The 26,938-nt window shown below is 45.5% G+C and overlaps 1 protein-coding gene across 1 annotated transcript in view; it reads left to right on the top strand.

Moving 5' to 3' along the window:
- Positions 1-26,274, top strand: part of ELOVL2 (ELOVL fatty acid elongase 2) — a 317,659-nt gene extending 291,385 nt beyond the window's left edge. Inside the window, exon 8 of the mRNA XM_063923159.1 lies at positions 24,946-26,274. Coding sequence (XP_063779229.1) covers positions 24,946-25,071 — 126 coding nt within the window. The 3' untranslated portion in view covers positions 25,072-26,274. The remainder of the gene's footprint in view (positions 1-24,945) is intronic.
- Positions 26,275-26,938: the final 664 nt, after the last annotated feature.

The following is a 26,938-nucleotide window of genomic DNA, read 5'->3' as shown; positions in this document are numbered from 1 at the left end:
TGCACCGGAAAATAATCCTATTTTCCAGGACCAGGATATATCTCCTGTGGTGGCTTCACAGTTCTCACCTCCTAGAGGAACAAAAGTTCGGGTTCCAGGATTAGATCCTTGGGTCTATGGATACAAGTCTCCAAGGCTGGGGAGTAGTTTTTCCAGGGGAAGAATTTCCAGGGGGAAAGGTCAAGCCAGGAAGCTTGTCTGCAATAAGCTTTCTTGAATTAAGAGCTATTTACAACGGAAAATCTTCTTCGTGTTCTGCCCGTCTTAATTCTGTTGAATGACTAAACAGCAGTGGCGTAAGTAAGCCACTGTGGCGGAACGAGGAGCAAAGCGGAAATGGTAGAAGCCGCAAAAGTTTCCGATGAGCGGAAAGGCATGTACACGCTCTATTAGAGGTCGTTGTTCCGGGTGAAGACAACGGAGAAATAGACTTCCTCAGCAGACACGATCTCCATCCAGGAGAGTGGGATCTTCATCAAGAAGTTTTCACAGAAGTGACAAGTCTTTGGGGAATTCCTCGATTAGACTCGCCTCAACAAGAAACTTCAGGGATATTGTTCCAGGTCAAGGGACACTCAAGCTATAGCAGTGGACGCCCTGGTGACACCGTGGGTGTTTCAGTCGGTCTATGTGTTCCCTCCACTTTCACTCTTTCCGAAGGTGATAAACTTAAGAAAAACAAAGGCTCAGGCGATCCTCATTATTCCGGTCTAGCCAAGGAGGGCTTGGTATCCAGATCTTCAAGACTTACTCATAGAAGATCCCTGGCCTCTTCCTCTACGAGAGGAACTGTTACAGTAAGGACCGGGCGTGTATCTAGACTTACCGGGGCTGCGTTTGACGACTTGGCGGTTGAACGCCATATCCTAGCCCGAAAGGGTATTGCCGGTGAAGTCATTCCCACATTGCTTCAGGCTAGGAAAGAAGTAACGGCGAAGCTTTACCATCGTATTTGGAGAAAGTATGTGTCTTGGTGTGAATCCAAGAAGGCTCCTACGAAGGAATTTCAGCTGGGTCATTTTTTTGCAAGCAGGTGTGGAGGCAGGCCTAAAGTTAGGCTCCATTAAAGTGCAGATTTCGGCCTTATCAATTTTCTTTCGAAAAAAATTGGCCACCTTTCCAGAAGTTCAAACTTTCGTGAAAGGAGTGCTGCACATCCAACCTCCATTTGTGCCCCCAGTGGCACCATGGGACCTTAACGGGGTGTTGCAGTTTCTTATGTCACACTGGTTGGAATCTTTACGAAAGGTTGGGTAAAAATTTCTCACTTGGAAAGTGGTCATGCTATTGGCCTTGGAGTCCGCAAGGCGGGTGTCGGAATTGGCGGCTTTGTCTCACAAGAGCCCCTATTTGATCTTCCATGTGGATAGAGCGGAATTGGGAACTCTGCAACAATTTCTGCCAAAAGTGGTTTCTGCGTTTCACAGGAACCAGCCTATTTGGTGTCTGGGGCTGCTTAAGCCTTGGCTGATTCGAATCTCTCGATGTAGTCAGAGCTTTGAATATTTATGTCGCCAGAACGGCTCAGATGGGGGAAACAGACGCTCTGTTTATCCTGTATGCTCCCAACAATAGTGGGGCCCCTGCTTCTAAGCAGACTGTTACACGCTGGATCTATGATACGATTCGGCATGCTCATTCTACGGCTGGATTGCCGGTACCGAAGTCGGTGAAGGCCCATTCTACCAGGAAGGTGGGCTCTTCTTGGGGCAGATGCCCAAAGAGTCTCGGCGGTTCAACTTTGCCGAGCAGCTACTTGGTCGGGTTCAAACACTTTTGCTAAGTTCTACAAGTTTGATACCCTGGCTGATGAGGACCTCATGTTTGCTCAATCGGTGCTGCAGAGTCATCCGCACTCTCCCGCCCGGTCTGGAGCTTTGGTATAAACCCCATGGTCCTTTTGGAGTCCCCAGCATCCTCTAGGACGTATGAGAAAATAGGATTTTAATACCTACCAGTAAATCCTTTTCTCTTAGTCCGTAGAGGATGCTGGGCGCCCATCCCAGTGCGTACTGGATCTGCAGCTCTTGGTTGTCGTTACACTCATGTGGTGTTTCTTTTCAGTCAAGTCTGTTGCTGCTGTTATTCATACCATGGCATGCGGTATGTGATTATTGGTCGTGTTTACACACAGGTTGTGTTACATTTTCGGTCAGCATATTGCTGTATGTTTTTTCCATGCTGTCAGCTGGTCTTCTATTGAATGCCACGTTCTGCGGCATGTTCGAGGTGTGAGCTGGTATGACACTCACCGTGTTTAAACAATAAATTCTTTCCTCGAAATGTCCGTCTCCCTGGGCACAGTTTTCTAACTGAAGTCTGGAGAAGGGGCATAGAGGGAGGAGCCAGTTCACACCCATTCAAAGTCTTATAGTGTGCCCATGTCTCCTGCGGATCCCGTCTATACCCCATGGTCCTTTTGGAGTCCCCAGCATCCTCTACGGACTAAGAGAAAAGGATTTACCGGTAGGTATTAAATTCCTATTTTCTCTTGGTGAAATCAATAATGAGGTCACCTATATTTTAGGGACTTTTTCATCAGTGATGTCCTCAATACTTATTCAGCAATTAAGATTGTTTTCATAAAAGGATAGATTTTCAAAACCAGTTCTAAAATACATTTAACAAATAAATAAAAAAATTATAGGAGGGTAATCCAGTGAATAAAGACAGTTTGCGCTTTCCAGCCTAACAGGTCATCCACCCTACCCAATTCATGGTCAAGCAATCTCCCAAACATGTTTTTTTCTCTTATGTCCTAGAGGATACTGGGGTCCACATTAGTACCATGGGGTATAGATGGGTCCACTAGGAGTCATGGGCACTTTAAGAAATTGAGAGTGTGGGCTGGCTCCCCCCTCTATGCCTCTCCTACCAGACTCAGTTTAGAAAATGTGCCCGGAGGAGACGGTCACGCTGAAGGAAGCTCCTGAAGAGTTTTCTGCATTTATTTTCTTTTTTATTGTTTTCAGGCAGGTCTGGCTGACACCAGACTGTCTGCTTCATGGGACTATGGGGGACGACGACGACAGCCCAACCTCCCTAGGGTTAAGGTCCCGTTCCCCGCTGACAGGACACTGAGCTCCTGAGGGTCCTATTCGCAAGGCACACCACGGCGAGCGCACAGACCCGAAGCACGCCGCCACCCCTAACAGAGCCAGAAGTAAGAAGAGTGAGTAGGTGGCCGGCGTCCCAGTTAGAAGGTCGCCGGCTGTAATGGCGGCACAAGGGATAGGAGCGCAGAGCTGATAAGCAGGCTGCGGCTCCAGAGGCATGCAGGGTGCTGTGTGTCCCGCTGTGAGGGGCGGGCTGAGGCCACAACAAACATATCCCCACACTGGCTGGACTTCTACAGGGGTTTTAACCAACTGTAGAACAGAAATTACCACAGCCAGTATAAAAAAACGTGACGACCACACGCCATTAAGGGGGCGGGGCTTCACTATGAGCGGATCCAGCAGCTCACCAGCACCATTTTCACTCTGCAGCTATACATAGACAAACTGGCAGGGAAGTGCAGCTCCTCCACAAGGATCCCAGAGCACCTCAGCGGTACCTATTAAGGGTACTTGGTTTGCGACCCAGTTGAACTTGCACTTTAGCTATAGGGGCGCTGTGTGGCTGGCTCCATTATACTCTGTCTCCCTAGAGGGCTCTGTGTGGGTAACTGTCTTTTACCCCATTTCCCTGTGTGTGTGTTTTCTTTCACATTATGTCAAAAGGAGTGTGTATCATGCACAGCAGTGTGTTTTTCTCAATCTGGGGGATCACGGCCATGTATTCAGGATAGTACATATTCTCAGGCTAGTGGATCTGAACCAGTATGGTTAGATTCATTAAAAGGGATGATTTCAAATATTTAGAATGAATTATCCCAAAATGACAAAGACACTCAATACTTAAGGCAATCTGTTGATGACCTGATGAATAGAGATTCAGTGGTTATTCCAGCGTCTCAGACCCCTTCCATTTGTCCACAGAAACCTACTCTGGCCCAAATCATGCAGGCTGATGATACTGATGATCATGATGTATCAGACCCAGAGGAGGGTGAGGCGGACTCGGAAGGTGGGGATGCAGCTCTGGCACAGGGAATTCAGGCCCTGATAGAAGCTATTAGAGATGTCCTGCACATCCCTGACAAAGTGACAGAGGAAGATGAGGAATCTTATTTTAACGTAAAAAAGAAATCCTCAGTTACATTCCCTGAATCTAAGGAGTTAAATTCCATATTTGAAGCAACTTGGGTAAATCCTGACAAGAAGTTTCAGATCCCAAAACGGTTACTCACATCCTTCAAGTTTCCTCAGGATGATAGGAAAAAAAAAAGGATTTTAATTACCTACTGGTAAATCCTTTTCTCGTAGTCCGTAGAGGATGCTGGGGTCCACATTAGTACCATGGAGTATAGAAGGGTCCCTTGGGAGCCATGGGCACTTTAAGAGTTTAATAGTGTCGGCTGGCTCCTCCCTTTATGCCCCTCCTACCAGACTAAGTCTAAAAACTGCCAGAGGATACGGACATACTTTGAGAGAAGGAAATACACAGATAGTGGTGAGAGTCACACCAGCTCACACAAAACAGAAAACCAAGCTAACCAACTTGAAACAATTCAGCAACGGCTGAAACAACAGTACATAACCAAGTAACAATGCAGTACTTAACGAAGTAACAAATGCAGGAAAACAAAGCGCTGGGCGGGCGCCCAGCATCCTCTACGGATTACGAAAAAAGGATTTACCGGTAGGTAATTAAAATCCTATTTTCTCTTCGTCCTAGAGGATGCTGGGGTCCACATTAGTACCATGGGGATGTACCAGAGCTCCCAGTACGGGAGGGAGAACGCGGAGGCTCCTGCTGAACCGATTGACCAAACTGTAGGTCCTCAGAGGCCAAAGTATCGAACTTGTAGAACTTAGCAAACGTGTTCGATCCTGACCAAGTAGCTGCTCTGCAAACTTGTAAAGTCGAGACACCCCGGGCAGCCGCCCAGGAAGAACCCACTTTACGAGTAGAGTGGGCCTCAACAGATTTCGGACACGGCAAGCCTGCCGTAGAATAAGCATGCTGGATAGTACACCTGATCCAGCGAGAAATCATCTGCTTAGAAGCAGGCCACCCAACCTTGTTGGGATCATAAAGGACAAACAGAGCGTCCGACTTTCTGTGATGAGAAGTTGTCTTCACAAATCTCCAAAGCCCTTAAAACATCAAAAGGATTTTGAAGTAATTGAGGAGTCCGTAGCCACTGGCACCACAATAGGTTGGTTGATATGAAAAGCCGACACAACCTTCGGAAGAAGGAAAATCAAGTAGGGGCTCTTGCAGGACAATGCCTCCAATTCCGACACACGTCTAGCAGATGCCGATGCCAATAGTGTGACCACCTTCCAAGTAAGGAACTTGACATCAACCTCCTGTAAAGGTTCGAACCAATCCGACTGCAGGAACCAAGGTGCCGTAGGAGGCACAAAGGGAGGCTGGATGTGCAGAACCCCTTTTAAGAAAGTCTGAACCTCAGGGAGGACAGCCAATTGTTTCTGGAAGAAAATGGACAAGGCCGAAACCTGGACTTTTATGGAGCCCAACCGCAGGCCCACATCCACACCTGCTTGCAGAAAAAGGAGAAACCACCCTATTTGAAACTCCATCATAGGAAACTTCTTGGATTCACACCAAGACACGTACTTTTTCCAAATTCGATGGTAATGTTTAGACGTTATTCCTTTCCTAGCCTGTATCAAGGTAAAAATAACCTTGTTTGGAATGCCCGAGCTAAGCGTTCAAATTCCATGCCGTCAAATGTAGCCATGGTAAGTCTTTATAAGTGAACGGTTCCTGTTGTAGAAGGTCCTCTCGAAGAGGAAGAGGCCTCGGATCTTCCAGCAGTAACTCCAGAAGATCTGCGTACCAAGCCCTTCTTGGCCAGTCTGGAGCAATGAGGATCACCTGAACTCTTGTTCTTTTTATTAGTTTGAGAATCCTTGGGATGAGTGGAAGTGGAGGGAACACATACACTGACTTGAACACCCAAGGAGTTAACAGGGCGTCCACCGCCACTGTCTGTGGGTCGCTTGACCTGGAACAGTACCTCAGAAGCTTCTTGTTAAGGCGGGAGGCCATCATGTCTATTTGAGGTATGCCCCAAAGACTCGTCACCTCTATGAACGCCTCTGGGTGGAGGCCCCACTCTCCTGGATGGCGATCGTATCTGGTGAGGAAGTCCGCTTCCAAGTTGTCCACTCCCAGAATGAAGATTGCTGACAATGCCACGTGTTTTTCTGCCCAGAGGATGATTCTTGTTACCTCTGACATTGCAGCTCTGCTTTTCGTTCCGCCTTGTCGGTCTATGTAGGCCACTGTCATTACATTGTCCGACTCAACCTGAATGGCTTGATCTTTCAGAAGATGTGCCGCTTGTAGAAGACCGTTGTACACGGCCTTTAGTTCCAGAATGTTTATCGGAAGGATGGATTCCAGACTTTGGAAGTTTTCCCCTTGGGTGACTGCTCCCCAACCTGAGACTTGCATCCGTGTTTAGGAGGATCCAATTCTGAATCCCGAACCTGCGGCCCTCTAGTAGGTGAGAAGTTTGCAGCCACCAGAGGAACTGGTTTTTCTGGCTTTCGGTGACAGACTGATTCTCTGGTGCATGTGAAGATGAGATCCCGACCATTTGTCCAGGAGATCCAGTTGGAAAGACTGTGCATGAAATCTTCCGTACTGTAGAGCCTCGTAGGGGGCCACCATCTACCCCAGAAGGCAAATGCACTGATGAACTGATACCCGGGCTGGCTTCAGGACATCCCGAACCATTATTTGTATCACCAATGCATTCTCCTCTGGCAGAAACACCCTCTGTACTTCAGTGTCGAGGATCATCCACAGGAAGGACAGTCTTTTAGTCGGCTCCATATGCGACTTTGGAAGATTCAGGATCCATCCATGATCCTGGAGTAGTTGAGTTGAGAAAGCAATGCTATGCAACCGCTTCTCACTGGAAGACGCTTTTATCAGCAGATCGCCCAGATAAGGAATTACGTTCACACCCTGATTGCGGAGTAGCATCATCTCCGCCATGACGTTGGTGAACACCCTCTGTGCCGTGGAGAGGCCAAACGGCAGTGCCTGGAACTAATAGTGACTGTTCAGCAGCGCAAATCTGAGCTAAGCCTGGTGAGGCAGCCAGATCGGAATGTGAAGGTACGTATCCTTGATATCTAGGGATACTAGAAATTTCCCCTCCTCCAGACCTGAGATCACCGCTATCAGGGACTCCATCTTGAATTCCCTCAAATAAGGGTTCAACGACTTTAGGTTCAATATTGGTCTGACCGAACCATCCGGTTTTGGTACTGCAAAACAGGTTTGAGTAATAACCCTTGTTTGCTAGGTGAGGTGGAACTGGAACAATGACATTTGACTTCAGCAATATTTTAAATGGCTTCCTGTAGGATAGCACTTTCTGTCAGCAAAGCTGGTAAGCCTGATTTGAAGAATGTGGGAGGTGGCAGTTCTTAAAACTCCAGTCTGTACCCCTGGGTAACAATATCTTGTACCCAGGTGTCTATGGCTGATGACGCCCAGTCATGACTGAAATTTGTTAATCTTGCTCCCACCTGCCCGATCTCCAGGCTGGGAGGTCCACCGTCATGCCGAGGGTTTTGAGGAAGCAGAACCAGGTTTCTGTTCCTGGGAACCAGTTGGTGCAGGTTTGCTGGATTTCCCCCGACCTCTTCTAAAGAAAGTGGAAGGGGGTTTGGACTTTTTAACTTTCGCGGTCCGAAAGGACTGCATTGTAGATGTAGGATACGATTTCCTAGTAGGCAGTGCTGCTGAGGGAAGAAATGTGGACTTACCCGCAGTAAGCGGGTCGCCAGCGTCATACTCACCACTCCATCTTCTGGCTCTGTTAGGGGGTGGTGGCCGTGCTGCAGGAGTGAGCGGTCGCCTTGGCTGCTTGCAATCATCACCCTCAGGAGCTCTGTCCTGTCAGCAGAGATAGAGAACCATTATCCTCTAGGGTTGGTTCCTAAGTCCCACGAAGCAGAGAGGCTGTTGCAAGCAGCCTTCCTGCACCTAAACTCCTTTAAAAAAAACAATAATATTAGGATTAGGATTTCCTAGGATTCTAGGAAAGGCGTGGAAAACCTACCTTTCACAGGTGAAGCCCTTTTTGGAGATGAACTGGATAGGTGGATATCCAAGGCTACGGCGGGTAAGTCTACATATCTTCCTTCCGCAGCTCCCCTGACTAGAAAATCCTACACTGCTCCAACTCTGCAGTCCTTTCGGACAGCGAAATTTAAAAACAAAATGTTCTTCTATGGCTTTCAGAGGTGAACCCAGAAAACCAGCAACTGCAGGTTCACAGGAACAGAACCCCAGTTCTGCTTCCTCTAAGCCTTCAGCATGATAATGGTCCACACTGCCTGGAATACAGGCAGGTGGGAGCCCGTTTGAGATTCTTCAGTCACATATGGGTAATGTCATGCCAGAATCACTGGGTCAAAGATCTTATAGCCCAGGGCTATAGACTAGAGTTTCAGGAACTCCCACCTCAGATTCTTCAAATCAGGCTTACCAGCTTCTCAAGAAGCAAGTATGACTTTACAGGAAGCAATTTTGAAACTGGTACAGGCTCAGGTCATTGTTCCAGTTCCACTTCAGCTGCCAAACCAGGGTTATTATTCCAACCTGTTTGTAGTTCCGAAACCGGAAGGTTCGGTAAGGCCCATTTTAATCCTCAATTCGTTGAACCCATACTTTCGGTGTTCAAGTTCAAGATGGAGTCTCTGAGAGCGGTGATCTCAGGTCTGGAGGAGGGTGAATTCTTGATGTTTCTGGATATCTAGGATGCGTACCTTCATATTCAGATTTGGCCGCTGCATCAGGCTTATCTAAGGTTTGCATTACAGGACTGTCACTACCAGTTCCAGGCCCTGCCATTTGGCCTCTCTACGGCACCGAGGGTGTTCACCAAGGTAATGGCAGAAATTATATTTCTCCTCCGCAAACAGGGAGTGAACATAATACCGTACCTGGACGATCTGCTGATAAAGGCGGAGAGGTTGTTAGTCAACATTGCCCTCTCAACCCAGTTACTCCAGTATCACGGGTGGATTTTGAACCTACCAAAATCTCAGCTGGAACCAACACGGAGGTATTCCTTCCGTTGGAAAAGGCATTGGTGATCCAGTCAGTGGTGCGGGATGTTCTAAGACAAACCCTGACTTCGGTGCATCTATGCATTCGCCTTCTGGGGAAGATGGTAGCCGCTTACGAGGTGCTGCAGTACGGAAGGTTTCACGCAGGACCCTTCCAGCTGGATATGTTGGACAAATGGTCCGGATCACATCTCCACATGCACCAGAGGATCCGTCTGTCACCAAAAGCCAGGATTTCTTTTCTGTGGTGGCTTCAGACTTCTCACCTGACCGAGGGCCAACGGTTCGGGATTCAAGATTGGATTCTGCTAACCACAGACGCAAGCCTTAGAGGTTGGGGAGCAGTCACCCAAGGGGAACAGTTCCAAGGAAAATGGTCAAGTCAGGAAGCCATTCTTCCAATCAACATTCTGTAACTACGGGCCATATACAACGCCCTTCTACAGGCATCGCATCTTCTTCAAGATCAAGCCATTCAGGTTCAGTCGGACAATGTGACGGCAGTAACGTACATAAACTGACAAGGCGGAACAAAGAGCAGCGCAGCAATGGCAGAGATAACAAGGATTCTCCTCTGGGCAGAAAGACACGCTGTGGCATTCTCCACGATCTTCATTCCGGGAGTAAACAACTAGGAAGCAGACTTCCTCAGCAGACACGACCTCCACCAAGGAGAGTGGAGCCTTCACCTGGAGGTATTCGGGTGCTTGACACATCGGTGGGGAATGCCACAAATCGACATGATGGCCTCTCGTCTCAACAAGAAGCTCAAGAGGTATTGTTCCAGGTCGAGGGACCCGCAAGCAGTGTCGGTGGACACTCTGGTGACTCCATGGGTGTACCAGATGGTGTATGTTTTTCCACCACTCCCATTGATCCCAAAGATTGTCAAAAGAATATAAAGGGAAAAGCTTCAAGCAATTCTCATTGCTACGGACTGGCCAAGAAAGGCCTGGTATGCGGATTTAATGGAGATGCTCCTAGAGGACCTGTGACCTCTACCTCTTTGCGAGGACCTTCTCCAACAGGGGCCGTTCATCTATCAAGACTTAAGGTCATTAAAAGGAACCAACATGGATTTGTGAATGACAGATCATGTCAAACCAACTTACTTGGCTTTTATGAAACAGTAAGTGTGAACCTTGATCAGGGTAAGGAGGTGGATGTAATCTTTTTAGACTTTGCCAAAGCTTTCGACACTGTACCACACATGCGACTTATCTATAAGCTACAAGAAATAGGGCTAGGGAGCACAATATGCACTTGGGTCAGTAATTGGTTAGATAATAGGGAGCAGTGCGTTGTGGTCAATGGATCATTTTCAAATTGGACTACAGTACTAAGTGTTGTGCCACAACGGGCTGTACTTGGACCACTTTTGTTCAACATTTTCATCAACGACCTAACAGTAGGTATAGAGAACATGGTGTCAATTTTCGCTGACGATACCAAATTGTGTAAGGTTATAAATACGGAGGGGGATGCGGAGTCTCTTCAGAACGACTTAACTAAACTGGAAGCATGGGCAGCAAAATGTAGAATGAGATTCAACACAGACAAGTGTAAGGTAATGCACTGTGGGGGCAAGACAAAAAATTACACCTACATACTAAATGGGGTAATACTAGGATTCCGTACTGGAAAAAGACTTAGGGGTTCACATAGATAAATTAAGCAGCAGTACCCAAAGTAGGAGTGCAGCAAAGCAGGCTAATAAGATATTAGCATACATAAAACGGGGAATTGATGCAAGGGATGAGAGTATTATACTTCCATTATATAAATCACTAGTGAGGCCACATCTTGAATACTGTGTGCAATTTTGGGCACCATATTACAAAAAGGATATCCTGGAGCTAGAAAAGGTTCAGAGGCAGGCGACCAAACTAATCAAGGGCATGGAGACGCTGGAATACGAGAAAAGGCTTGCAAGGCTAGGCATGTTTACATTAGAAAAGAGGAGACTAAGAGGGGACATGATCAACATCTACAAATACATAAGGGGTCAATACACAGAGCTCGGGAGGGACCTGTTTTCCATAAGATCAGCACAGAGGACACGTGGTCACTCGCTTAGGTTAGAGGAGTTTTCGCACATTGAGGCAAAAAAGGTTTTTTCACAGTAAGGACAATACGTGTTTGGAATTCCCTGCCTGAGAGAGTAGTAACAGCGGACTCAGTCAACACCTTTAAGTATGGGTTAGATAAATTTTTATTGTATAAAGATATTCAGGGTTATGGTGCGTAGGCACGCATTATAGTTAATATAATTAGTCCTAACATAAAAATAACTAGTCCTATAATAAGACTGCATAGGAGACCACAAATAGGTTGAACTCAATGGACAATTGTCTTTTTTCAACCTTAGTTACCATGCATGTTACTTACCACGCCTACGTTTGACGGCATGGAGGTTGAGCGTCAAATTAGCACGGCAAGGGATCCCAAATATGGTTATTCCAACCCTGATCCAAGCCAGAAAGGAGGTAACGTCTAAACATTACTACCATATTTGGAAAAAATATGTCTCTTGGTGTGAGAACTGGAAATTTCCTGCGGTGGAATTAATTTCAATTGGGACGTTTTCTCCTTTTTCTGCAGTCAGGTGTGGAGGTGGGCCTACGTTTGGGATTCATTAAAGTCCAGATTTCAGCCTTATCCATTTTTTTCCAGAAACAATTGGCTTCTCTCCCTGAGCTTCAGACATTTTTGAAGGGGGTTCTGCACATCCAACCTACCTTTGTGCCTCCTCCGGCACCTTGGGATCTCAATGTGGTGTTGCAGTTCCTGCAATCGGATTGGTTTGAGCCTTTACAGGACGTTGACGTCAAGTTTCTTACGTGGAAGGCCGTCACACTGTTGGCCTTGGCTTCTGCGGGGCATGTGTTGGAGCTGGGGGCGTTGTCTCACAAAAGCCCATATTTGATTTTTCATGAAGATAGGGCTGAAGTCAGAACTCATCAGCAATTTCTTCCAAAGTTTGCGTTTCATATCAACCAACATATTGTGGTTCTGGTGGTTGCCGACACCTCTGCTATTTCAAAGTCCTTTGATGTTGTGAGGGCTTTCAAGATCTCTGTGATGCGGACAGCTCGTCCCAGAAAATCTGACTCGCCGTTTGTTCCTATGATCCCCCAAAAATTGGGTGTTCTGCTTCAAAGCAGACTATTGCACGCTGGATCAGGCTTACTATCCAGCATGATTATTCCACGGCAGGTTTGCCATGTCCAAAATCTGTACAGACCCACTCTACTAGGTCGGTGGGTTCTTCCTGGGCAGCTGCCCGGGGAGCTTTACAGCTCTGCCGAGCAGCTATTTGGTCAGGTTCGAACACGATTGCTATGTTCTACAAGTTTGATACTTTGGCCTCTGAGGACCTTCAGTTCGGTCAATCTGTTCTGCAGGGACCTCAGCACTCTCCCACCCGGTTTGGGAGCTTTGGTACATCCTCATGGTACAAATGTGGACCCCAGTTTCCTCTAGGACGTAAGAGAAAATAGTTTTTTAAGTACCTACCGGTAAATCCTTTTCTCGTAGTCTGTAGAGGATACTGGGCGCTCGCCCAGTGCTTCGTTTCTTCCTGTACTGTTACTTGGTTAAGTATTGTTGGTTCAGCGGTTGCTGTTCCTGGTTTTATGTTTGGTTAGCTTGGCTTTCCTCTAGTTTGTGTGTCCTGGTTCGGAATCTCACCACTATCCTGTATATCCATCTCCCAAAGTATGTCCGTCTCCTCGGGCACAGTTTCCTAGACTGAGTCTGGTAGGAGGGGCATAGAGGGAGGAGCCAGCCCACACTATCAATTTCTTAAAGTGCCCATGGCTCCTAGTGGACCCATCTATACCCCATGGTACTAATGTGAACCCTAGTATCCTCTACGGACTACGAGAAAAGGATTTACTGGTAATTAAAATCCTTTTAGTGCTCTGGGAGTGGCATGCTGTAATAGTTATTTGGAGATACACAATGTGTGTCAGAATCTTAAATGCGCAGAAATGGAGACCTGCAGAAATGTATCATCAATTAAAGCACATGTATAGTGATGTGAGAAAGTAGTGTGAAATTATTTAATAGATGAATAAACATGCCGAAGATTGACAGGGGAGCCCATCACTTGTCGCAGTTTTGGGTGGGATTTTGATCATCCACCCTATAGTTCGAACCTTGCTCCAAGCTATTTTTACCTATTCACTTAGGTTAGAGTTCCTCGGCAGAAAAGGTTTTGAAAGTGAGGAATTGAAGCTTGCAGACAGCAATTGGTTCCATGGACTGGAGGCAACAAGTACAAGGGGAATCTGAAGCTTGTAGACAGATATAAATGCTTAAATGAAGGAGCTGATTATGTTTAAGACAACAAAATTATATATATATATATATATATTTACACACACACACACACACACACACACACACACACACACACACACATACAGTTGAGCTCATAAGTTTACATACCCTAGCAGAATTTGTGATTTTCTGGCCATTTGTCAGAGAATATGAATGATAACTCACAAACTTTTCTTTAACTCATGGTTAGTGGTTGGGTGAAGCCATTTATTGTCAAACAACTGTGTTTACTCTTTTTAAATCATAATGACAACAGAAACTACCCAAATGACCCTGATCAAAAGTTTACATACCCTGGAGATTTTGGCCTGATTACATGCACACAAGTTGACACAAACGGGTTTGAATGGCTACTAAAGGTAACCATCCTCACCTGTGATCTGTTTGCTTGTAATCAGTGTGTGTGTATAAAAGGTCAGGGAGTTTCTGGACTCCTGAAAGACCCTTGCATCTTTCATCCAGTGCTGCACTGACGTGTCTGGATTCTGAGTCATGGGGAAAGCAAAAGAATTGTCAAAGGATCTGCGGGAAAAGGTAATTGAACTGTATAAAACAGGAAAGGGATATAAAAAGATATCCAAGCAATTGAGAATGCCAATCAGCAGTGTTCAAACTCTAATTAAGAAGTGGAAAATTAGGGATTCTGTGGAAACCAAATCACGGTCAGGTAGACCGACAAAAATTTCAGCCACAACCGCCAGGAAAATTGTTCGGGATGCAAAGAAAAATCCACAAATAACTTCAGCTGAAATACAGGACTGTCTGAAAAAAAGTGGTGTGGTTGTTTCAAGATGCACAATAAGGAGGCATTTGAAGAAAAATGGGCTGCATGGTCGAGTCGCCAGAAGAAAGCCATTACTACGCTAATGCCACAAAGCATCCCGCTTACAATACTCCAAACAGCACAGAGACAAGCCTCAAAACTTCTGGAACAAAGTCATTTGGAGTGATGAGACCAAAATTGAACTTTTTGGCCACAACCATAAACGTTACATTTGGAGAGGAGTCAACAAGGCCTATGATGAAAGGTACACCATTCCTACTGTGAAACACGGAGGTGGATCGCTGATGTTTTGGGGATGTGTGAGCTACAAATGCACTGTAAACTTGGTCAAAATTGACGGCAAGATAAATGCAGCATGTTATCAGAAAATACTGGAGGAAAATTTGCACTCATCAGCCCGGAAGCTGCGGATGGGACGTACTTGGATGTTCCAACATGGCAATGATCCAAAACACAAGCTTAGTCGACCTGTCATTGGCTACAGCAGAATAAAGTGAAGGTTCTGGAGTGACCATCTCAGTCTCCTGACCTCAATATCATTGAGCCACTCTGGGGAGATCTCAAACATGCAGTTCATGCAAGGCAGCCCAAGAATTTACAGGAACTGGAGGCTTTTTGCCAAGAAGAATGGGCAGCTTTACCATCTGAGAAAATAAAGAGCCTGATCCACAACTACCACAAAAGACTTCAAGCTGTCATTGATGTTAAAGGGGGCAATACACGGTATTAAGAACTGGGGTATATAAACTTTTGATCAGGGTCATTTGGGTAGTTTCTGTTGTCATTATGATTTAAAAAGAGTAAACACAGCTGTTTGACAAGAAATGGTTTCACTCAACCACTATCCATGAGTTAAAGAAAAGTTTGTGAGTTATTATTCATATTCTCTGACAAATGGCCAGAAAATCACAGATTCTGCTAGGGTATGTAAACTTATGAGCACAACTGTATGTATGTATATATATATATATATATATATCTATATATACATATATATGCACACGTATATACAGGTTGAGTATCCCTTATCCAAAATGCTTGGGACCAGAGGTATTTTGGATATGGGATTTTTCCTTATTTTGGAATAATTGCATACCATAATGAGATATCATGGTGATGGGACCCAAGTCTAAGCACAGAATGTATTTATGTTTCATATACACCTTATACACACAGCCTGAAGGTCATTTTAGCCAATATTTTTTATAACTTTGTGCATTAAACAAAGTGTGTGTACATTCACACAATTCATTTATGTTTCTTATACACCTTATACACACAGCCTGAAGGTCATTTAATACAATATTTTTAATAACTTTGTGTATTAAACAAGGTTTGTGTACATTGAGCCATCAAAAAACAAAAGTTTCACTATCTCCCTCCAAAAAGTCCGTATTTCGGAATATTCCGTATTTCGGATATTTGGATATGGGATACTCAACCTGCATATATATATTTTTTGTACAACCAAATAAAAAATAAGAATTTACTTACCGATAATTCTATTTCTCATAGTCCGTAGTGGATGCTGGGGACTCCGAAAGGACCATGGGGAATAGCGGCTCCGCAGGAGACTGGGCACAAAGTAAAAGCTTTAGGACTAGCTGGTGTGCACTGGCTCCTCTCCCTATGACCCTCCTCCAAGCCTCAGTTAGGATACTGTGCCCGGACGAGCGTACACAATAAGGAAGGATTTTGAATCCCGGGTAAGACTCATACCAGCAACACCAATCACACCGTACAACTTGTGATCTGAACCCAGTTAACAGCATGATAACAGAAGGAGCCTCTGAAAAGATGGCTCACAACAACAATAACCCGATTTTTGTAACAATAACTATGTACAAGTAATGCAGACAATCCGCACTTGGGATGGGCGCCCAGCATCCACTACGGACTATGAGAAATAGAATTATCGGTAAGTAAATTCTTATTTTCTCTAACGTCCTAGTGGATGCTGGGGACTCCGAAAGGACCATGGGGATTATACCAAAGCTCCCAAACGGGCGGGAGAGTGCGGATGACTCTGCAGCACCGAATGAGAGAACTCCAGGTCCTCCTCAGCCAGGGTATCAAATTTGTAGAATTTAGCAAACGTGTTTGCCCCTGACCAAGTAGCTGCTCGGCAAAGTTGTAAAGCCGAGACCCCTCGGGCAGTCGCCCAAGATGAGCCCACTTTCCGTGTGGAATGGGCTTTTACAGATTTTGGCTGTGGCAGGCCTGCCACAGAATGTGCAAGCTGAATTGTACTACAAATCCAACGAGCAATCGTCTGCTTAGAAGCAGGAGCACCCAGCTTGTTGGGTGCATACAGGATAAACAGCGAGTCAGATTTTCTGACTCCAGCCGTCCTGGAAACATATATTTTCAGGGCCCTGACTACGTCCAGCAACTTGGAATCCTCCAAGTCCCTAGTAGCCGCAGGCACCACAATAGGTTGGTTTAAGTGAAATGCTGAAACCACCTTAGGGAGAAATTGAGGACGAGTCCTCAATTCTGCCCTGTCCGTATGAAAAATTAGGTAAGGGCTTTTATAGGATAAAGCCGCCAATTCTGATACACGCCTGGCTGAAGCCAGGGCTAACAGCATTACCACTTTCCATGTGAGATATTTCAAGTCCACAGTGGTGAGTGGTTCAAACCAATGTGATTTTAGGAATCCCAACACTACATTGAGATCCCAAGGTGCCACTGGAGGCACAAAAGGAGGCTGTATATGCAGTACTCCCTTGACAAACGTCTGAACTTCAGGAACAGAAGCTAGTTCTTTTTGGAAGAATATCGACAGGGCCGAAATTTGAACCTTAATGGACCCTAATTTGAGGCCCATAGAGAGTCCTGTTTGCAGGAAATGCAGGAATCGACCCAGTTGAAATTCCTCCGTAGGGGCCTTCCTGGCCTCGCACCACGCAACATATTTACGCCAAATACGGTGATAATGTTGTACGGTTACATCCTTCCTGGCTTTGATCAGGGTAGGGATGACTTCATCCGGAATGCCTTTTTCCTTCAGGATCCGGCGTTCAACCGCCATGCCGTCAAACGCAGCCGCGGTAAGTCTTGGAACAGACATGGTCCCTGCTGGAGCAGGTCCTGTCTTAGAGGTAGGGGCCACGGGTCTTCCGTGAGCATCTCTTGAATTTCCGGGTACCAAGTCCTTCTTGGCCAATCCGGAGCCACGAGTATAGTCTTTACTCCTCTCCTTCTTATGATTCTCAGTACTTTTGGTATGAGAGGAAGAGGAGGGAACACATACACTGACCGGTACACCCACGGTGTTACCAGAGCGTCCACAGCTATTGCCTGAGGGTCCCTTGACCTGGAGCAATATCTGTCCAGTTTTTTGTTGAGGCGAGACGCCATCATGTCCACCTTTGGTTTTTCCCAACGGTTTACAATCATGTGGAAGACCCCCACTCCCCCGGGTGAAGATCGTGTCTGCTGAGGAAGTCTGCTTCCCAGTTGTCCACTCCCGGAATGAACACTGCTGACAGTGCTATCACATGATTTTCCGCCCAGCGAAGAATCCTTGCCACTTCCGTCATTGCCCTCCTGCTTCTTGTGCCGCCCTGTCTGTTTACGTGGGCGACTGCCGTGATGTTGTCCGACTGGATCAATACTGGCTGACCCTGAAGCAGAGGCCTTGCCTGACTTAGGGCATTGTAAATGGCCCTTAGTTCCAGGATATTTATGTGAAGTGACGTTTCCATGCTTGACCACAAGCCCTGGAAATTTTTTCCCTGTGTGACTGCTCCCCAGCCTCTCAGGCTGGCATCCGTGGTCACCAGGACCCAATCCTGAATGCCGAATCTGCGGCCCTCTAGGAGATGAGCACTCTGTAACCACCACAGGAGAGACACCCTTGTCCTTGGAGACAGGGTTATCCGCTGATGCATTTGAAGATGCGATCCGGACCATTTGTCTAGCAGATCCAACTGAAAAGTTCTTGCGTGGAATCTGCCGAATGGAATCGCTTCGTAAGAAGCCACCATCTTTCCCAGGACCCTTGTGCACTGATGCACTGACACCTGGCCTTAGGAGTTTCCTGACTAGGTCGGATAACTCCCTGGCTTTCTCTTCCGGGAGAAACACCTTTTTCTGTACTGTGTCCAGAATCATCCCTAGGAACAGCAGACGTGTCGTCGGAATCAGCTGCGATTTTGGAATATTTAGAATCCATCCGTGCTGTCGTAGTACTATTTGAGATAGTGCTACTCCGACCTCCAACTGTTCTCTGGACCGTGCCCTTATCAGGAGATCGTCCAAGTAAGGGATAATTAAGACGCCTTTTCTTCGAAGAAGAATCATCATTTCGGCCATTACCTTGGTAAAAACCCGGGGTGCCGTGGACAATCCAAACGGCAGCGTCTGAAACTGATAGTGACAGTTCTGTACCACAAACCTGAGGTACCCTTGGTGAGAAGGGCAAATTGGGACATGGAGGTAAGCATCCTTGATGTCCAGAGACACCATGTAGTCCCCTTCTTCCAGGTTCGCTATCACTGCTCTGAGTGACTCCATCTTGAACTTGAACCTTTTTTTGTAAGTGTTCAAGGCTTTCAGATTTAAAATGGGTCTCACCGAGCCGTCCGGCTTCGGTACCACAAACAGCGTGGAGTAATACCCCTTTCCCTGTTGTAGGAGGGGTACCTTGATTATCACTTGCTGGGAATACAGCTTGTGAATGGCTTCCAATACCGCCTCCCTGTCGGGGGTAGACGTTGGTAAAGCAGACTTGAACCGGCGAGGGGGAGACGTCTCGAATTCCAATTTGTACCCCTGAGATACTACCTGCAGGATCCAGGGGTCTACTTGCGAGTGAGACGGGCCCCCACCGTGCCTGAGTCCGCTTGTAAGGCCCCAGCGTCATGCTGAGGACTTGGCAGAAGCGGGGAAGGGCTTCTGTTCGTGGGAAGAAGCTGTCTGTTGCAGTCTTTTTCCCCTTCCTCTGCCCCGGGGCAGATATGAGTGGCCTTTTGCCCGCTTGCCCTTATGGGGACGAAAGGACTGAGCCTGAAAAGACGGTATCTTTTTCTGCTGCGAGGTGACTTGGGGTAAAAAGGTGGATTTCCCAGCCGTTGCCGTGGCCACCAGGTCCGATAGACCGCCCCCAAATAACTCCTCCCCTTTATACGGCAATACTTCCATATGCCGTTTGGAATCCGCATCCCCTGACCACTGTCGCGTCCATAATCCTCTTCTGGCAGAAATGGACATCGCACTTACTCTTGATGCCAGAGTGCAAATGTCTCTCTGTGCATCTCGCATATATAGGAATGCATCCTTTAAATGCTCTATAGTCAATAATATATTGTCCCTGTCCAGGGTATCAATATTTTCAGTCAGGGAATCCGACCAAGCCACCCCAGCACTGCACATCCAGGCTGAGGCGATTGCTGGTCGCAGTATAACACCAGTATGAGTGTATATACTTTTAAGGATATTTTCCAGCCTCCTATCTGCTGGCTCCTTAAGGGCGGCCGTTTCTGGAGACGGTAACGCCACTTGTTTTGATAAGCGTGTGAGCGCCTTATCCACCCTAGGGGGTGTTTCCCAACGAGCCCTAACCTCTGGTGGGAAGGGATATAGTGCCAATAATTTTTTAGAAATTAGCAGTTTTTTGTCGGGGGTAACCCACGCTTCATCACACACTTCATTCAATTCATCTGATTCAGGAAAAACTACGGGTAGTTTTTTCACACCCCACATAATACCCCTTTTTGTGGTACTTGCAGTATCAGAGATGTGCAAAACCTCCTTCATTGCCGTGATCATGTAATGTGTGGCCCTACTGGAAAATACGTTTGTTTCTTCACCGTCGACACTGGAGTCAGTGTCTGTGTCCGTGTCGGCCCACTGAGGTAACGGGCGTTTAATAGCCCCTGACGGTGTTTGAGACGCCTGGACAGGCACTAACTGAGCTGCCGGCTGTCTCATGTCGTCAACAGTTTTCTGTAACGTGCCGACACTGTCACGTAATTCCTTAATTACGGCCATCCATTCAGGTGTCGACTCCCTAGGGGGTGACATCACCATTACAGGCAATTGCTCCGCCTCCACATCATTTTCCTCCTCATACATGTCGACACACACGTACCGACACCCAGCACACACACAGGGAATGCTCTGATAGAGGACAGGACCCACTTAGCCCCTTGGGGAGACAGAGGGAGAGTTTGCCAGCACACACCAGAGCGCTATATATGTATAGGGACAACCTTACAATAAGTGTCTATCCCTTATAGCTGCTTATATCTGTTATTTTGCCAAATAAGTGCCCCCCTCTCTTTTTTACCCTGTTTCTGTAGTTGCAGGATGCAGGGGAGATTCTGGGAGCCTTCCTACCAGCGGAGCTGTGTGGGAAAAATGGCGCTGTGTGCTGAGGAGATAGGCCCCGCCCCCTTCACGGCGGGCTCTTCTCCCGCTTTTTTCTGGAAAACTGGCAGGGGTTAAATACATCCATATAGCCCAGGAGCTATATGTGATGTATTTTTTGCCAAATAAGGTAAATTCATTGCTTCCCAGGGCGCCCCCCCCCAGCGCCCTGCACCCTCAGTGACCGAAGTGTGAAGTGTGCTGAGAGCAATGGCGCACAGCTGCAGTGCTGTGCGCTACCTTATGAAGACAGGAAAGTCTTCTGCCGCGGATTTATGGACCTCTTCTTGCTTCAGCATCTGTAAGGGGGCCGGCGGCGCGGCTCCGGGACCCATCCATGGCTGGGCCTGTGATCGTCCCTCTGGAGCTAATGTCCAGTAGCCTAAGAAGCCCAATCCACTCTGCACGCAGGTGAGTTCGCTTCTTCTCCCCTTAGTCCCTCGATGCAGTGAGCCTGTTGCCAGCAGGTCTCACTGAAAATAAAAAACCTATTTAAACTTTTACTCTAAGCAGCTCAGGAGAGCCACCTAGATTGCACCCTTCTCGTTCGGGCACAAAATCTTAACTGAGGCTTGGAGGAGGGTCATAGGGGGAGGAGCCAGTGCACACCAGCTAGTCCTAAAGCTTTTACTTTGTGCCCAGTCTCCTGCGGAGCCGCTATTCCCCATGGTCCTTTCGGAGTCCCCAGCATCCACTAGGACGTTAGAGAAATAGAGACTTCAATAGGCATTATATGAGGTTACATAAACACAGAAGGGAGTCAGTCAATCCCACCAAAATGGATATAATTTTCCCTCAGATGTCTCTTTGGGTAATACAAACAGTCCCCAGGATTCTTGGTTCTTTTACTCCTTCCAGATAGATTCCCTTTGGCTTTATTTGGTGGTACTGCTTTGGAAGATTACCCAATAGAGATCCATCTTCAGAAGAGGGACAGAATTATTCTTATCCTGGAAATTACTCACTATTGAGTGAGATACATGCCTTTACCCATTTTCTGAAATGTAAGTGCAATTTTACACCATCCCTATATTACCAAACCATACAGGATTACACTATTATTGTCTCTTTCCTTTTTGGGTATATTCCGAATAACTGCCAAAGGGAATCTATCTGGAAGGAGTAAAAGAACCAAGAATCCTGGGGACTGTTTGTACTACCCAAAGAGACATCTGAGGGAAAATTATATCCATTTTGGTGGGATTGACTGACTCCCTTCTGTGTTTATGTAACCTCATATAACGCCTATTGAAGTCTCTATTTTTGTTCTTTCCACATTTGCTTGAAGTTAGGTGTTACTTCTGAGAGGCTTTTTGTGCTGTTTGTGTGGGGTGTAGTGCGCCTATTCATATATCATTAGCCACTGTTTCTATTGTACAACCAAATAGTCTTTACCTACTGGATTACCCTTGTACATGGTATTTGGCACTTAGGCAGGTGATATGATCTTAGAACAGCAACATACATACAATAAAAAAATGCATACACACATAAAAGCAATACAATAATGACCAAAACTGCAAACTTCCAAGTCCTCTAATAATTCAGAGAACATCTAAGATCACATTCTTCATTCTGTTCCTTTGTGTATAATACACCTAATTAATTGATCCAGAACACTTCTCTGGTGAGTAACTGCATCAGGGTTTCCTCTTCCAGTGCCAATTTCAGTTCTGCCTATACTCATAACACTTGGCTACAGTACTTCAGCTACAAATGAAGAGTTCTATTAGATTTATGTTCATTAAGTCTCACCTTACTAGTCCTTGAGGTTTGGCCAATGTAGCCAAGGATACATTGACAGTGCACACAGTAAATTACTTCTTGGTGTGTTGCCTGACTCACACGTGGTGTCCCTGTACTCCCACCATTTTACTTGGTCACTTAATCATGAAAAAAGCTAAGTTACAGTAAGCAAGAAAATGGCCCTGCAGTGTGACTGCTTCCTTCTGTTATGTGTAATACTGTCAGTCCCCATCTGAGAGCACAGCGCACATAGAACATATGGCACAGCTCCTCCACTTTGCATCTGAGCACAGTTACAGGAAACTGGGCCATCAAACTGCACACTGGTTGTAACTGGTCAGTTGTAAAAGAACACAGGACTGTATACCCAGGACAGTGCAACTGATTTGGCAAGTTCTGTAGCCATCTTCAAACTATACAGTGTATCCGTAAGTATTTCACTTTTTCCACATTTTGTTATGTTACAGCCTTATTCTGAAATGAAATAAATAAAATTTCCCCTCAAAATTCAACACACAATACCCCATAATGATAACGTGATTTAAAAAAAAATATTTTTGCAAATTTGTTAAAAATAAAAAAACTAAGAAATCACATGTACATAAGTATTCACAGCGTTTGCTCAATACTTTGTTAATGCACCTTTGGCAGCAATTACAGCCTCAAAGTCTTTTTGAATATGATGCTACAAGCTTGGCACACCTATCTTTGGGCAGTTTCACCCATTCCCCTTTGCAGCACCTGTCAAGCTTCATCAGGTTGGATGGGAAGAGTCAGTGAACAGCCATTATCAGATCTCTGTAGAGATGTTCAATCAGATTCAAGTCTGGGTTCTGGCTGGACCACTCAAGGACATTCACAGAGGTGTCCTGAAGCCACTCCTTTGATATCTTGGGTGTGTGCTTAGGGTCGTTGTCCTGCTGAAAGATGAACCGTCACCCCAGTCTGAGGTCAAGAGTGCTCTGGAGCAGGTTTTCATCTAGGATGTCCTGTACATTGCTGCATTCATCTTTCCCTCTATCCTGACTAGTCTCCCAGTTCCTGTCGCTGAAAAACATCCCCACAGCATGATGCTGCCACCAACATGCTTCACTGTTGGCATGGTATTGGCCTGGTGATGAGCGGTGCCTGATTCCTCCAAACATGACGCCTGGCATTCACGCCAAAGAGTTCAAGCTTTGTCTCATCAGACCAGAGAATTTGGTTTCTCATGGTCTGAGAGTCCTTTAGGTGCATTTTGGCAAACTCCAGCTGGGCTGTCATGTGCTTTTTACTAAGGAGTGGCTTCCGTCTGGCCACTCTACCATAAAGACCTGAATGGTCGTCCTTCTGGAAGGTTCTCCTCTCTCCACAGAGGAATGCTGTAGCTCTGACAGAGTGACCATCGGGTTCTTGGTCACCTCCCTGACTACGGCCCTTCTCCCCCGATCGCTCAGTTTAGACGGCCGGCCAGCTCTAGTAAGAGTCCTGGTGGTTCCAAACTTCTTCCATTTACGGATGATGGAGGCCACTGTGCTCATTGGGACCTTCAAAGCAGCAGATATTTTTCTGTACCCTTCCCCAGATTTATGCCTCAAAACAATCCTGTCTCGGAAGACTACAGACAGTTCCTTTGACTTCATGCTTGGTTTGTGCTCAGACATGCACTGTCAAGTGTGGGACCTTACATAGATAGGTGTGTGCCTTTCCAAATCATGTCCAATCAACTGAATTTACCACAGGTGGACGCCAATTCAGCTGTAGGAACATCTCAAGGATGATCAGTGGAAACATGATGCACCCGAGCTCAATTTTGAGCCTCATGGCAAAGGCTGTGAATACTCATGTACATGTGATTTTTTTTTTTTAGAAATGTGCAAAAATCTAAAAAAAAAAAAGCAACTTTTTTTTTACATTGTCATTATGGGGTATTGTGTGTAGAATTTTGAGGAAAAAAATAAATGTATTCCATTTTGGAATAAGGCTGTAACATAACAAAATGTGGAAAAAGTGGAGCACTGTGAATACTTTCCGGATGCACTGTATACTATCCCCTTTAAATCTGACCTGTCTCCTCATGCAGAGTAGGGCATCCATTTTTCAGGCTGAACCAGAAGGAAAGCTTATAAACTTACTAGGATCCAATGACATCACTGAGAACTGCCTTACTAATATTTTGGACCATTCACAGATGAATAATGTACTTCTTTCTAATAAAATTACATGCTCCATTCCAAATACTAGATATTTAGTCCAAATATTGGATGCCATCACTCTGTGTAGGGGACCGGTCCTCGAACACAAAAGTCAGACTTGCATTGTCAAAAACGCTCACTGTAAGATAGAATAAAATAAACTGATCTGTTGGTCAGAAGTGTTTACTTTACGTTAGGAGCCTACCTTTCATTTCTCTGTCCACTGAGAGCATTGGGGGGATTTCTGTAAGAGGTGACGGCTTCTGAGGACTCTCAGGAAAATAAAAATGATGTGAGATATAAATGATGAACCAATAAGTATAAAACACAGGCTTCTTTTTATTGTTGTCTCTAGACTTACAAGACCAGAACATCAAAATCCGGTCCAAATGGAACTAAAGCCAGTGTAGAACTGAAGAATGGATTTCATAAAGACTTGATCAACGTGAGCAACGGCGTCATGCACGAGAAACAGAACTAGATTGTGGATTATTAATATGCAGCCTCTGTTTAAAATGATATTTAAACACGCGTGTAGGCTTCCTCCTAACCACTGACCAAATTCTTCAAAGCATTTTAAAAACAAACAAAACCATAATACTACTACTAATAGATACTCCAATTTCTTCTAATCTTTTGCTATGTATGTTATGACAAAAGTATGGCATCAGAAGCTTTTTTTTTTACCAAGATGTCATAACAATAATACAGATGGAAATATTTTTTAATTGTAGTCCACAAAATGCCTTATAACATCCCACTTGACATTTTACATGTTTTAACAATGTTTAATTTAATGTAGGCCTCTATAAACACTAATGTTTAAATTCTGTGAAAGATCAGGAGACTTGCTGTATGTTACTTTCAACAAATCAGGTATTGGAGATTGAGTTTTATTCTTTCATACAGTACTAGAATACCAGCCCACTCCCAGATTCGAGTATGACACAAACAGATATCAATACATAAAAGCACTTTCTACTGACTGCAGTTGCAATGTCCTCTGACAATGTATTGTTTGATGTTAAACTGGACTGACTTGTAAAGCTACGCGATATATTGGGGTGGTGAGATCATCTTGAATGATGCCTCTAGACTTGTGTAGACTTTAAGAGGTAACAATATGATGTAAATTCCAGTTAAATCGTTGGATACAATATCATGCCACATACCCCCATCCCCAAATTACTTACCTGTGCTCAGGGATATTAAGGTTAAGAAAGACCTCCTATGTCTTGCATGCATCTGCTGCCACTCGCTTTTATGGTCTTGCAGGCTGTATAACATCCCCCACCCCACAGACTGTAGGTTAGGCACCAATACTGTAAAGTCTGTGGGAGCGTGTGGGAGAGCGCAGTAGCCAGGACCTGCATAACCCCCTTACCGCCAGATTCTAGGGAAGTAAAGTGGTGATGGAGGAGAACGTGTGATATTCCAACTAGTGCTGAAAGTTTACATTTTAGGCAAATTTATTAAAAAGCTTATTGCAGTCTTACGGTATACACATATTAGGTGCTTCTGAAAGAGAACTCACAACCCCAAAAGTGAAGAATGGTCTTCAGCAGTACTTGAGCATTCATATTTGCATGTGGTTAATATTCTACCTGAAATGTATCTTTTAACAATTCCAGATAATATTTTAATTTATTTTGTTTTAGTAAATTACTTTCTGGATTTAAATAGACAGTGGCCGAGAGATCACATTATTTGAGTGTCTTCATTACGCACAAAAATATTAAGCATATTTTTCCCTTGTAGGTACTGTATGGGTTCAGCATAACATCATAACATTTTCACTGCTTAGCAAACTGTATTCTGCACTGCTCTAGCCAGAGCCTAATCCATGTCACACTGAATTACAGCACTAGAGTTGGGCACAGTAATGGACATTGGGGCCCCATACACCAGTACGATTTTACACAATTTCATACAATTCCGATATATCCGTCTGATATAGTGTATGAAATTGTGTACAATCGTATGTGTTTTAGATTGTAAACAATCTGATGCGCGTCCCCGTGGCTGTCGGATAGGATCCCCTAGGTCGTTGGTGCTGCACTAATGATATATCGGAATTGGATGGAATTGGATGAAAAAAAAGTGTGTTTTTTGTGCATGTGATATATTGCATGCGATGTATCACAGGGAAGTTTGACTGGCATTCTCAGGACACTCCAGCCCCCGTAGCCCTCTATCCAGCCCATCAGATATATCTTATGGTACAATTGTATGCCGTACGATATATTGCATACGACGTATAGAGGCTTCATCAATCGCATGCGATATATCTTATGCAAAAATAGCACAAAAGTACCAAATCGTATGGACTCACTCCCGGGAAGCTCCCA

Source organism: Pseudophryne corroboree, chromosome 5, assembly GCF_028390025.1.
Source record: "Pseudophryne corroboree isolate aPseCor3 chromosome 5, aPseCor3.hap2, whole genome shotgun sequence".
Lineage (NCBI taxonomy): Eukaryota > Metazoa > Chordata > Amphibia > Anura > Myobatrachidae > Pseudophryne > Pseudophryne corroboree.
The sequence above is the reverse complement of the archived record's forward strand: the minus strand, read 5'-3'. Positions and strand labels throughout refer to the sequence as shown.